This window comes from Doryrhamphus excisus, chromosome 3 (assembly GCF_030265055.1).
Source record: "Doryrhamphus excisus isolate RoL2022-K1 chromosome 3, RoL_Dexc_1.0, whole genome shotgun sequence".
NCBI classification, from domain to species: domain Eukaryota; kingdom Metazoa; phylum Chordata; class Actinopteri; order Syngnathiformes; family Syngnathidae; genus Doryrhamphus; species Doryrhamphus excisus.
The window spans coordinates 21,906,632-21,919,356 of record NC_080468.1 but is presented as its reverse complement, the minus strand read 5'-3'; the positions used below and the strand labels follow the sequence as shown (position 1 = coordinate 21,919,356).

Sequence of the window (12,725 nt, the reverse complement as noted above, 5' to 3'; positions counted from 1 at the left end):
ACCTAACAGCTGCTGCCGTAATTTTGTTGTATATCGTCACTACAAAGACTATAAATATTTTGTACATGTGCAAATTTAACTTCTGATGATAAAAAACAATAATAAAGAAATGGGAGGGCGGCACGGCGGTCTAGTGGTTAGCACGCAGACCTCACAGCTAGGAGACCAGGGTTAAATTCCACCCTCGGCCATCTCTGTGTGGAGTTTGCACGGTACTCCGGTTTCCTCCCACATTCCAAAAACATGCTAGGTTAATTAGCGACTCCAAATTGTCCATAGGTATGAATGTGAGTGTGAATGGTTGTTTGTCTATATGTGCCCTGTGATTGGCTGGCGACCAGTCCAGGGTGTAACCCGCCTCACGCCCGAAGACAGCTGGGATAGGCTCCAGCACCCCCGCGACCCTCGTGAGGAAAAGCGGTAGAAAATGAATGAATGAATGAATAAAGAAATGGGTGCATTTTTTTGTTGCTGTGTTAGAATCCAGGTTTATGCTAAAGCTTACTTTACACTGAACAGGAAGTCACAGTGCATGTTTTAGTGCTGTGTAACTACACAGTAGTTATTGTCTAATGTTGTTTCCCGCTATAATGATGCTAACGTTGACAGAGAGATGCCCATTTTTCATACTCCTTTGGCTCTCAAATTTGATGTTGACAAAATCAGTCAACCATTTTTGTCAAAGTTGACGTCAGCAGACACGTTTCAAAGGTGAAACAGGACTTGATGTAAGATGGGTTGTCAACATAAACAGGACTGACTTAACTGGGTTCCACTGAACATAATAGAAAAGATCATGTGTTGAACAGAAGACCCTAAAGGAGGGTGTCTAAGGTTTTTCCACTGAAGCCCAGGTACTGAAATTTGACAGTACATGACGCCCATTTTCATATTTCTTTCTAATTTTCTTTTCAAAAGCCCTGAGCCAAGCCAACATAGGGATGTTTAGGACTTATGTATGTATTTTTTTTCTCCAAATACCAAAAATTCCATCGCATAAACCGCACCCGCTAATAATAATATTTAATAATAATAATTTGATCTTATCTGGTGTAAAGCTGCACGTGTCCATGTCATAAAGTGGCGTATTGTGGCGTGCATGAGCTAAGAATTACAACGAGCTTGTCAACCCATTGACTGTCTCACGGTGTCATCTTACAACGTGAAACTCATCAAACATTCAGAAATATATAAACATGTATCAATATGAGTTTTATATCAATAGAGCCCAATATTTTAACATGTTCCCATAATGTATTTTGTTTTTTTGAAAACCATTTAATTGGAGAAGAGCATAAAAAATGGCTTTGCGGTGATGCTTTTTCCACCAGAGGGAGCCAGAGGAATCCTAGAGGGAGGCTGACGTCATTGCAGCTCCGCGATTAATGTGTTTCTCAGACGCAATACCTTCCAGGAAAACTTTAAAGTGTTTTTAATTTATTTTAAAGTCATATTGTGACATGTTTGTATATTTGTGTATACATCTTTTGAGTATTACGTCGCTTTGTGATGTATTTAGGGCTGCTAGAAAAGGTGACACTGTGAGTCAGACTGTTATATGGACTGTTGGCACGTTTCCTCGCCATAATCATCTTAGTTAATAAGCATATGGCAATAATAGGCATTTTTATGGATTTACATGGGTGCGTACATTATTTGTCATATTTCTCCTTTTGAAGGGGTCCCAGACCAACAGCCGGGCTTTTTTGTTTTTTGTGTTATCAAAATGTCAATTTTTTCTTGTCACATTACAGCTTTTTGCTCTTTTTAAAAATATATTTTAGTGCTTTCTTGTTTAATTTTATTTATAAGAACATGCCAAGGGCCAATAAAAAACAAACTGTGATTTGAAAATGGCCACCGGGGCCCTCGCTATGGACCCGTCCGTCCCTTGTAAAAGCTTACATCCTCATCTACAGTTTGTTTTTGAACAAAAGATTTGACTGATTTAACAAAAAAGTAATTAAGAGTGTCAAAATGATGATGACAAAAAAGATGGAGGACGAGACACACACACACACACACGGAGCTCCATCATTAGTCTTCATTAAAGTCTTTATGAGGAAAATTATAAAGGGAATTTCCTCCCACAACAAAAACCCTGGAGTTCAACCTGCTCACACACACACACACACACACACACACACACACACACACAGTCTTTGACAATAAACAGTCGTCATACATTGCCATGACTGTTTTATTGTTCTTTGTTTTTCTTCTTCCCGTCATTCGCTCATTGGACATTGATGGATGATGGGTGCTGATGCAAAACCACCTGACACGCACACACACACACACACACACACACACACACTCCCACAGATCGCCATCCAAAATGATTATTAGCTATTAGTTTGTAAGAACAAAGCCGCTTGTCAAAAGAGCCAAGATGGAGAGACAAAAGAGGACAACGAGGGAGGTGTGATGGCTGTCCTCACGTTCGCTTGGCTATCATTTCACAGCCTAAACGTGCAAAGGTCAGCTGTTATTAATGGCAGGCCCTGAGGAGTGTGTGTGTCTGTGTGTGTGTGTGTGTGTGTGTGTATGCTAATGTTTGCCAGTGTGAAGGCTTGCATGTCACACCTTTCTGCTCCAAATGCCATGTAGCCCGCCATTAGCGCCTTAGCGTATTAGCGTCTGCACCACGCGCTTTTCCACATGCACTCACAACATTTTGTGTGCAAAAAAAAAAAGGAATACACTCATTGTGTGTATTTTATTGTGTTTTTACACTAGACTGCGTCTTTAATTAAATGCTAAATGTTAATTAACCAAGATGTTTGGTGTTGGTAATCTGTCCGAGATCACACTTCAGTGAGGACATATTAGTGGACATTGTTAACAGTAATGACATTTTTTGGTTGTGTTAAATGTCTCATTTTTTTTAGCGAGGAAGGCGTCCCGCTGATAACGTTAGCAAATGTCACCCGGTTCCGCTCTCCTTCCTCTGCGTTAAAGGACAACAAATGTAGCGTGGAGGCAGAACCGATGAATGTGGCGTTTGTTTGTTTATTTGTTTGTTTGTGGGATACCGCTGACAAAATGGCAGCCGTGTCGGCAATTTGGCGCCTGTTGACCTTCGTAGGGTGAGGAGAAACAAGATGAATGAAGGCGCTTCTGGTGTCGGGTTCCTCATGGAGTCCGCTAACGCTAACATTGTTTTGTAGGAGGTTTTCTCAACTTTGACCCCACAGGAAAGCAAAGAAAACAAAATGGATCACAGTTAGCGTGCTGACATGTCTGCTGCTGTTGCTCCTATTTTTGTCGTTTGTCCTCATTCACCTTTTCTAAACTTGTATTTTCTTTCTTTTTTTTTTTTTTTGGTGTGTGGTCTTTTATTTAAAGTTTTTACGGTGAGTTCCTGTTAACCCATGGACTTCTTCTGAGTCATTTGACTTTTTACAGTCAGCATCTGCTGCCCCCGCGTGGCCAAATTGTTAATTGCACCTTTATTGCAAACATTCTACTTTTTCTTTATAATTTTAGGACTATATATAATATATATATATATATATATATATATTTCAGAAAACACTACCAGAGGTAAAGAGTGATATATGTGCGCGAATAATAATAATAATAAGGATAATTTTTTATACTTCGTGTAGGCAGTCAGTCATCCCTACAATAATCCTTTTAAGGTGGTGGTCACTTCCTGTCCGCCTCTCTTTCAGGTCCCCGAGGAAATACATTTGTAGTAACTCATATCCTAACGAGGCATCACGTCTTATTATTTTGTCCACTATATTTGATATTACTAGTGTAAAAGCGTCTTTAGGGGTGTTATTTTATGTCTGAAGAGCTATAATAATATAATAATTAAATAATTAAAAATATAATAATTAAAAATTGTAGGAAGGAATCCTACTTTGTGGAAATTCACTTATCACGAGTGGGCCTGGAACCAATTAACTGTGATAAATGAGAGATATTTTTATATTATTTTAACTTTGTGTAGTGTGTGTTGGACAATCACAAAGAGATGCCCAAGCGGAGAATCGAACTCACGTCTTGTCGATCTCCTGACTGTGTGGCCAACGTGTATGTGTGTATTATACATGTATATTATATGCCTGGATTTTATTTTAAAAGTGACAAACTCAACTGAGCTTCAATTCTGCCTCTAAAACATGTTAGGTTACATTGTTAAAAGTTGGCTCCCTCCAGTGGTCATAATACGACATTACAGTCAACACAAACCTGCTTTATTCTCATATGAACATACAAATTACAATATCAATTTTCCGCACTGTGGAAAAAAGTGATTAGTATTTTGGTCTCGTCAGAATATCGTGGGTTCCAATCTCCTTTGTTCTCCCTGTGCATGCTACCACATTACAAAATGTGCTTAAGTTATGTTAATTGTAGACTCTGGTTGTGTGGATGGTTGTGTGTAATGTGAGGAAGAAAACGGATGGATTACAATAAAATGATGAGTATTAAAATAAAACTATCAATAATAAAGTAATAAGGAGAATGTAGGTTTAAAAACATTTATTGATAGACTCACAGCTTTAAAACGAAGCAACAAAAATCAGTAGAAACACAAACACACGTATGTGCATCTTAAATAGCAGCTACACACACACACACACACACACTGTAGATTCTGCATAAAGTTCTCTTGTGTTTTCCCTCACAACTCCGTCTTCATCCCAGAGAGAGACACCTGAGGCTGGACATCCTCATCTGACAACCCCCCTTCTTCTGTCCTCTCAAGAGGGGCTTTGCTCTTCTTCTTCTTCTTTTTCTTCTTCTGGCTGTCAGCTCCTTTATCTCCTTCCTCTTTCTTGTTCTTTCTCTTCTTCTTCTTCATGTCCTCTGCCATAGCCGCCTGGTCTCCCTTCTTCTTGGGTGTCCATGCCTCCTGCAAGCAGGCTGGACAAAGATCCGGAGGTCAGCATGGGGGTGTGGTTAGCCTAATTGTGTGTGTGTGTGTGTGTGTGTGTATGTCACCTGAATCCTGTCCTTTCAGCACATGCTTCTCACACAGGTAAGTGGTCAGGTCCTCTTCCTGGTTGCCTTTGTACCAGTCTTCAATCACATCCTCATACTGCTCCACCAGTACGTCACACTGACAGACACACACACACACACGTTAGAAATCCTGGTGACGGGTGTGTATGTGTGTGATAACGCACCCTCTTCTTGAGGTCGGCCACCTCCGCTGACGTTTCATTCCACAGCTCAAATGGAATGTCCATGACCACGTTCACGCCTTTATTGACCAGACCGTGGAGGGTGGAGAAGGTCTCTGACATCCCCTGCACACACACACACACACAAGAAACACGTTAAGAGCAAATACGACGACGACACACAGAAGCTTTTATTTTGAAATGAGACCAACTTTGGCAAAGCGGTTGCTGCCACTTCTCTCTTTGTGCAGGTTGTACTCCAGCAGCCTCTGACACACGTTCTCCACCACCTCAATGAAGCGCAGGTCACTGTGGACAGATGAACAACTGCACATGAGACTGACCTTTGACCTTATTTCATACCCATCAGGTTTCTAACACGTTGAACTGACGCATGCTTCCACACTTCCACTTGTCTGGCTGTGTCTGAAATACAATATGTCCATCAGTACACTTAAATATGCATACTATGTGCACTTACTTCCTGAGTGCAGCCATTTTGACAGTATTGTGCGGTTCTAAATTGATAAGTTATTACACACTTACCGGAAATGATGATTATGATATTTACCTGCTTCTTCTTCTCTCCTTTTTTAATGGTGAATTGCAACCACTCAAGTTAGCCAAATGCTAAGTCAGGCAGTGTTTAAATTGAGAGTTATGAATGCACGTACGGTGAAATGTTGTGCACTGTCCTGGATGTTGCACTCAAAATGGCCAGAATTATGAGTGTGCATTGATTGACACTTACCACCCTCTCTAGTCGCCATTTTGGCTGCATATGCAGAATGGTTGAAACTGTCAAAATTGACACCCTCAGGAACAGAGTACAGTATACTTATTCTTTGACACCCTCAGGAACAGAGTACAGTATATTTATTCAAGTGTTCCACACACTTACGACTTGACGTATTTGATTGGCGGAGAGCCCTTGCTGTCGATGAATCGATAGTTTCTGTCGATGACTTCTTTTGTCTTCCCAGTTTCTTCAAACGCTGACTTCATCTCGATGCTGACGAACTTGCACACTGAAGACACATTCATCATGAACATCAGTCACATTGTCACCCATACATGGCCATAACTTGTATGCACTGACACATGCCCCTACCCTTCAATTACTGATTGAATTGTAGACCAAAATAACGTATGAGCATTGAATGCATCACCAATGCAATGTCCAATTCATCATCATGTACTAATGAATGCAGGGCACCATCCTTGTGTATGATGTCATGCTAAGTGACAGTTTCCTAATATATTATTGGGATTACGTTATCATAGTGTTGGTGTTACTAATGTTATTATGTAAAGGTGTTAATTTTGTATTAAGTGTTGCCCACTTCTCCGTTACCTTCACAATTGTCCGGAAGATGAACCCATTCATCATCGCCGTCGCTCTTCTTCGCCGTTCCAGCCGCAGCAACGATGAAGAAAAGCCAAATATGAACCACTAAACTCATCCCAGCGCCTTTGATAATGTTTCAGTTGTACTTTTAACGTTGAAAAATAAGCAATGTTTTCCAGTATTGCTTCGAGCTTCAGATCGTCGGAGCTCAAAACCACTTCCGGTTTCAGGTCCTGGCTGACCAATTAGAGAGCAAGAAGTGTCACGAGCTGGACCAATGAGAGCCAAGGAAAAGGCATCAGTCTCGGTGCAGTTGTCATTTAATCCACAGGTAGGCGCTAAAAGCACACACACCTGAGTGTTGCCAGACGCTCAGACTATATAATACACATTTTATTCCAACATTTGTTTTCACATAATGTGGTTGCGTTTTTCAACGTTGTCTAATGTGTTTCGTTTACAAATTTGAAGTAGAATTCAATTCACGCCCTTCTGTGACTAAAATTACGGTTGCATGTAACTGCGTTCACACAGTGAAGTGCTGCTAAGTACTAGGCGCCCTCTGAATATATTGTAAAATATAAGTACATAAGTGTGGCAGTGGAAACAGACAATTGTGACAGTCTTCAGTGGACGACTGTCGTTGCACATTTACTGTAAATGACAATAACAAAGAATTTCTCGCTTCTTCTACTTCCCTTTTTTTAATTGATACCACTCGTGTTAGTCCCGCCTCTTCCGCTTACGTAGCCAAGATGGCTATCGTTTGAATGCGCGCGCTCCCATACTGAGCAGTTTGATGGCTGAAGTGCGTTCCATTGTAAAATACAATGAGCAATGGACACTTACCACTCACAACTACCTTTGATTCGTAACGAAAGTGGAACTCAAGTGATTGCAAATTCACAATTAAAAGGGAGAGAAGAAGAAGCGAAAACTTTAAATATCGCGACCTCATTTCCGGTAAGTGAGCACTATCACTGTTAAAAATTCGCGCCACCAGGAAGTAAACAATGTGTCCATGGAGGATGATAAGAGTCCATTGCTGCACACTTAGCATTAGCGGCGTGGTGAGTGCAACATCCGGGTACTTACCTCACGCTGCATTTTGCTGTGCTTCTCATTGTGAACACACTAATGCACATGCAGTTTTAATGTATTCCACCAGAGAGCGCTGTTTAAAACAATTTAAAACAAGGTGGATGTTTTACATCCTGTAGTTTACCACTATGTATTTTTCGTTGTCATTTATTTATGATTACGTGGATGATACTATTCTTTTTAAAGCTGTTTTGTGTTTCCAGTCAGTACTAAAGTGATATGTGTGTCCACAGATTTTCTTCGTGGAGCAAACATCATCCCAGATGAAACTTGAACAACCTTTGGGGCCTTCAGGTTAAGTTCTCCTTCAAGTCAAGGAGCAACATTGTGGTGAGTTTTTTCATGCAACAAACACACACACACACGTCTACAAAAACAGTGGAGAGTTTTTGATTAGCTTCACATATGTTTTTTATAGAATCTAAGAGTACAACTATGTCATTGATGTAATGATAACTGTTATTTCACGTTGGTGCAATGGTGAAGATGAGAGTGTTCCTCAGTCCTTCAATGATGGTCCTCTTATTGTGAGAGGTGCTTCAACGTGCTGCTGCCTGCCAAAAGGACAGCCGGCTCCTCATTACGTACACACACACACACACACACACACACACGTACGCTGGCAGATGAGTGTGTGTCTCATAGCACAAGTTGACACTGAGTTGGTGGAGGGGAGCTGGATGCAGCGTGCGAGAGAGAAAAGATGAAAGCTGGTTCCTATTCAGCAGTGCAGCCCACACAAGAGCTTTGTGTGAAACACACACGCACACACATGCTATTGAAGAAGCAAAAAGAGCTTTCAACAGTCACACAATCAGCTCATGGACAATGTGGTGTTTAAAAAAAAAAAACTGTTGGTCAGTGTGCATATTCGAGCCGTAGTGTGTTGTGTGCATCGCTGGAGAACATCTCCAAAGAAGCGAGCTGAGGTCGCTTAAGATAGCGAGCGCTTTAAGTGGCGGCCCCTGCTGACTGTTTCATTCATACGTTGTATTTTGCTTTACGTTGTCTTGTGATGTATCTCCTATATACTTCCAAAGAGGTTAACTGAGGTCACTTAAACTTGCTAGTCATGTGACCCCTGCTGATTGTTCTATTTTGCATAACAGGGGTGCCACAGGGTTGCATGAACATATCTCTGATGAACGTTATCCCGTCACTTATGTAGAAAAACAGTCAATAGTATCATGGCTTTGCTTTGTGTCATGAACTCCATTATGAAAATGTGTGTTTTTATACACTTCTGTATCATAAACTATTATTTCATGAGGAACAGGAAAATTTTCCCACTGCTGAACCTTTTCAATATGTTGCCTTGACTTCGGCTGTATTGCTTTTTGCATAATAATTTTCAATTCTTATATATTGATAATGTCCGATGGGAAATGCTAACCGGATGTAATACATGAAGCGTGTCTCCTAATGAATGTTATGTAGCTATTTTTACTCACATATTACTGGTACTCGGGTTATGTACACAACTACTGAGGAATTATGTGTAATTATCTTTATTGCCATTTTCATATCATTATGATATCAAGTACTTTGATTACCTGTAAACCTTGAAAATATGAAGTACTAATTATGAATATTTACAACAGTATTTCAAAGTTTACCGGTTAGATGTATGATCATTTTGACTTGCATAATGAAAAATAATGTACATAAATACTCATATTTATAAACATGATAAATATATGTTTCCTGTATTTATAGTATAAGGTAGATCTTTGGGACTTGGTAATTTTAGTAGTATCTCGCAGGCGGACAAAGTGAGATCACTACCCTGATACATGGTGTCATCCACACAGGAAATTCATGCACACTTAAAAAGGCCTCACAGGAAGTAGGATATTTTTTTTTTTCATTCAGAACCAACAGGACCCAAAATGGCTTCTTTTAAAATTCACTTCTAATGAAGAGTTCCCGAACAAACCAACACTTAAAATATATATATTTTTTTGTAAGGATGCTTTTATTAAAGTCAACAACGTGCGCTAGCGGCCGCTTCTAGAAAAATAACACAATCATACGTTCATTCAGTGGAAAAACAAAGGAGTTTTTTTTTTTTGTTTTAAAGCTGAAAATACCCTTGAAGGGTGAAGGGGGGGCACCTGATGTCACGTGTGTGTGTGTGTGTGTGTGTGTGTGTGTTTGACACCTGAAAGCTTTACTTTGTGTACTGGCCGTACGGGTCTGTGGATGATCACACGCACACACACTTATATCATTTTATATTGGTACTTAAATATTATGATTAATGCAGGGAGGAACACACACACACACACACACACACACACACACACTGCTTTTCTTCACGCCCTGTGTGTTTGTCCTTGTTGTCCTGCTGTTGTCAGAACATAAATCCTATTGTCAAAGTCATAACATTCCGTGTGTGTGTGTGTGTGTGTGTGTGCGTTTATGTGGGTACACTAATCACATGTGTCCAAGTGAGTGGGCACATGCATGTGAGTGAAAGTGCGTGCTTGTGTGTGTGTGTGTGTGTGTGCATATGGGAATTAAACACAATGAAGCCCTACCCTCAAGAGACAGTGGCGTCTTAGCGTGTGTCACTGAAGGAGATTTGTCTTCTAAAGAGGCGGTGGGACAACACACACACACACAAAGTTAGAATCAGACAGCCATTACTGATATTGATCCATCAGAATGATTGATTATCAGCTCTGTGTGTGTGTGTGTGTGTGCCCATCAATCAAATGAGCTTTTACAGCAATCAATACTCGTCAATAAGCATGTTCATTTCTAATATTTGGGGGTGGAAGTGCCCTTTTAAAAGGCTTCTGTGTTGTCATGGTGATTGGTGTGATTGATGGCCCGCCCCCCTCTGTATTGCAGCAGGTCACCATGGCAACATGACAGGAAAACACGCCCCTGGTGGTGCTCACGGTTACTGCAGCCTTACGTTATGTGGCGGAAGCAGTGCGTTTGTGTATGTGTGTGTGTGTGTGTGTGTGTGTGTGTGCGTGCTCAAACATGCATAAATTGTGTAGCGCTGACATTCGCGTCAAAAGTCGTCCGCTCATGCCAGAACAACTCCTAAAGAACCTTCTAGAGGAAAATAAGGTTCGTGTTGGTAGCAAAAAGACAAAAGTGCTGCGTGTCCTCAGTCATTCGCCGCCATCGCTTCCTGGCGCCTTTCAAGTCTGTTTGTTTTGTTGAGCAGCTTAGAAAAAAACGTAACAAAAAGACGGAAGAACTGAATAAGAGGAGTCTTGGAGGCAACAAGAAGCAAACCACAATAGTCCTATTATTGTTATTATTATTATTATTATTATTATTAGTGTTATTACTCGTAGAAGTGTTAGAAACAGTTCCTTGGCCCTGATTGGTGCAGAAAGGGTCGGGGTGAGGGAGGGTGCAGGCTATTACAGCAGAGTTAAGGGGCGGGTCTTCCCTTTGTCCTCCTCAGGCGATGTTGACTTTGGTCCAGTCCTGGTACTTGTTGCTGTTCCAGTGGGCTAAATTGCTTAAAGGGACAAATGAGCGTCCATTTATTCCTCCTTCTTTGACGTTTTGCTGCTCGTCTTTCCGTAACCGACCAACAAACTTTCCGAGAAATGTGTCGTAGTGTTATTGCAAAGTGATGTCATCGCATAAAAAAAAAAAACAAACAAACACGCGAATGCCTAATACGCTAATTGGCTCGTTGACAGGCTAATGCATGTTTAGCTAGCTAGATGTCCCGTTCCAGTGGGCGTGTCTGAGGCCAGTCTGACATCGTCTTTATAGTTGCGTGCTGACAGAGTCCTCGATGACCTCGCAGCTGTCCTCGATGACATCATCACATGGTCCCACCCACCCGCCCATCATCATCATCAGCCCGCCCCCGCCAGCACCCTCCACGCTGCCCCCGACCTGGAAAACGTCCTCACTGGAGTCCAGGAGGCGTGAGCTAGACTCGGACATGTTGGAGGTGCAGTGCAGCGACTGGCACGGGCACGGCGGCGGTGGGGGGAGCGTCAGGAGGGAATCGCGTCCGTTTGTTCTGCGTGACGAAAAGGAGGGGCTGCTGGCGTCCACCGAGCGGCCCACCTCGTTCAGGCGAGTCTCGCTGCGGGTCACGTGACCCAGTCCCAAGTCGGTGCGACCCCCTCTGGGCAGGAGTAGCCCGTCGGAGATGGTGTAGGAAGGCGGGGATTGAAGAGGGAGTGGCATGGGCGGGGCTCTGCGTTTGGAGCGGGAGAACAGGAAGGACAGGCGCTTGAAGGAGTCCGTCTTTGCCGTCGGCGCCGAGAGACGCTGCAGGCGGCTCCTCGTGCGAGCCAGCGAAGACGACAGTGCTGATGCCAGGGATGACGATGGAGGGGGGAGGGTAGTGGAGGCAGAAAGTAGGACCCCCGTCGTCTTTAGCCCGTTGCTCTTTGGTTTGCCCTCCTCCTCTTCCTCGTCCTCCTCCCCCCAGCACATGCCCTCCTCCTCTTCCTCCTCTTCTGCCTCGCCCTCTTTCTCCACACCGCTCATCCCAGAGATGGAGCGCACCAAAGCCGAGACGCCTAATGTCGGCGCCGGCCTCGAGTCGTCCACCAGCGGCGTGGTAAAGGTCACGCCCTTTGATCGCTGGCCGTCGCCTGGTTCGCTGTCGTCCTCTGAGGCCACGCCCCCGTCATCTCTGGCTGCGTCACTGGAAGACGAGTAGTGTCTGCGAGGAGGACGCCTGTTGCCGAGGAGATCCAGGACCTCGTAGCGGAAACTGGAGATGTCCTGCTTCAACTCCTGGAAGCACACAAAGACGCGTTTATTACGAAAGGTGGTCTTTCCTGTCTCCGCCCACTTCCTTCACTTGAGCCAACGCTTGCTAACACATTTGAAGTCACAAATGGAATACTTCTGTTAGTATACTTCAATAACAATACTGTGTACTCGGTTCCTCAGTGTGTGAATTTTGTGTAGTGCTGTGCCAAATCTTTCGAAACCAATATAAACACTTGCTACTACATTTAGCTAATATTAATTCACTTCACAACTTAGTACGCTTCAATCCAAATCAAGTATCCTATGCACACTGCATACCTAGTGATGTCACACTTTTACAGTAATTGTTGGTGCACAACTGCAATGCCCCGGTGAACAACGAGGTTGAATGAGCGTCTTTCTGTTGTGACAAATGTCACCAC

At 42.6% G+C, this 12,725-nt stretch overlaps 3 protein-coding genes across 5 annotated transcripts in view; 1 reads left to right on the top strand and 2 right to left on the bottom strand.

Annotated features, from left to right (window-relative positions):
- Nucleotides 1–4,487: 4,487 nt before the first annotated feature.
- cnpy3 (canopy FGF signaling regulator 3) lies at nucleotides 4,488–6,743 on the bottom strand. The gene is made up of 6 exons (XM_058066611.1): nucleotides 6,496–6,743; nucleotides 6,043–6,169; nucleotides 5,354–5,450; nucleotides 5,145–5,267; nucleotides 4,960–5,077; nucleotides 4,488–4,881 (listed from the first exon to the last, which is right to left on the bottom strand). The coding sequence occupies exons 1-6, from the start codon at nucleotides 6,602–6,604 to the stop codon at nucleotides 4,640–4,642; spliced, it is 816 nt and encodes a 271-aa protein (XP_057922594.1). The 5' UTR covers nucleotides 6,605–6,743; the 3' UTR covers nucleotides 4,488–4,639.
- A 501-nt stretch (nucleotides 6,744–7,244) lies between these two features.
- The window catches only part of LOC131125250 (mu-type opioid receptor-like), a 62,916-nt gene continuing 57,435 nt past the window's right edge, over nucleotides 7,245–12,725 (top strand). For 2 of the 3 annotated variants that reach the window (XR_009129000.1, XM_058066610.1), the window contains exons 1-2: nucleotides 7,245–7,452; nucleotides 7,824–7,920. The gene's annotated coding sequence lies outside the window, so the exon portion shown is untranslated. Of the gene's footprint in view, nucleotides 7,453–7,489; nucleotides 7,560–7,823; nucleotides 7,921–12,725 lie in introns of those variants that run through there. The other variant, XM_058066609.1, reaches the window with a different exon arrangement.
- trpc5a (transient receptor potential cation channel, subfamily C, member 5a) overlaps nucleotides 9,221–12,725 on the bottom strand; it is a 49,265-nt gene continuing 45,760 nt past the window's right edge. Inside the window, exon 17 of the mRNA XM_058066605.1 lies at nucleotides 9,221–12,324. Within this exon, the coding sequence (XP_057922588.1) occupies nucleotides 11,335–12,324 (990 nt within the window). The 3' untranslated portion in view covers nucleotides 9,221–11,334. The remainder of the gene's footprint in view (nucleotides 12,325–12,725) is intronic.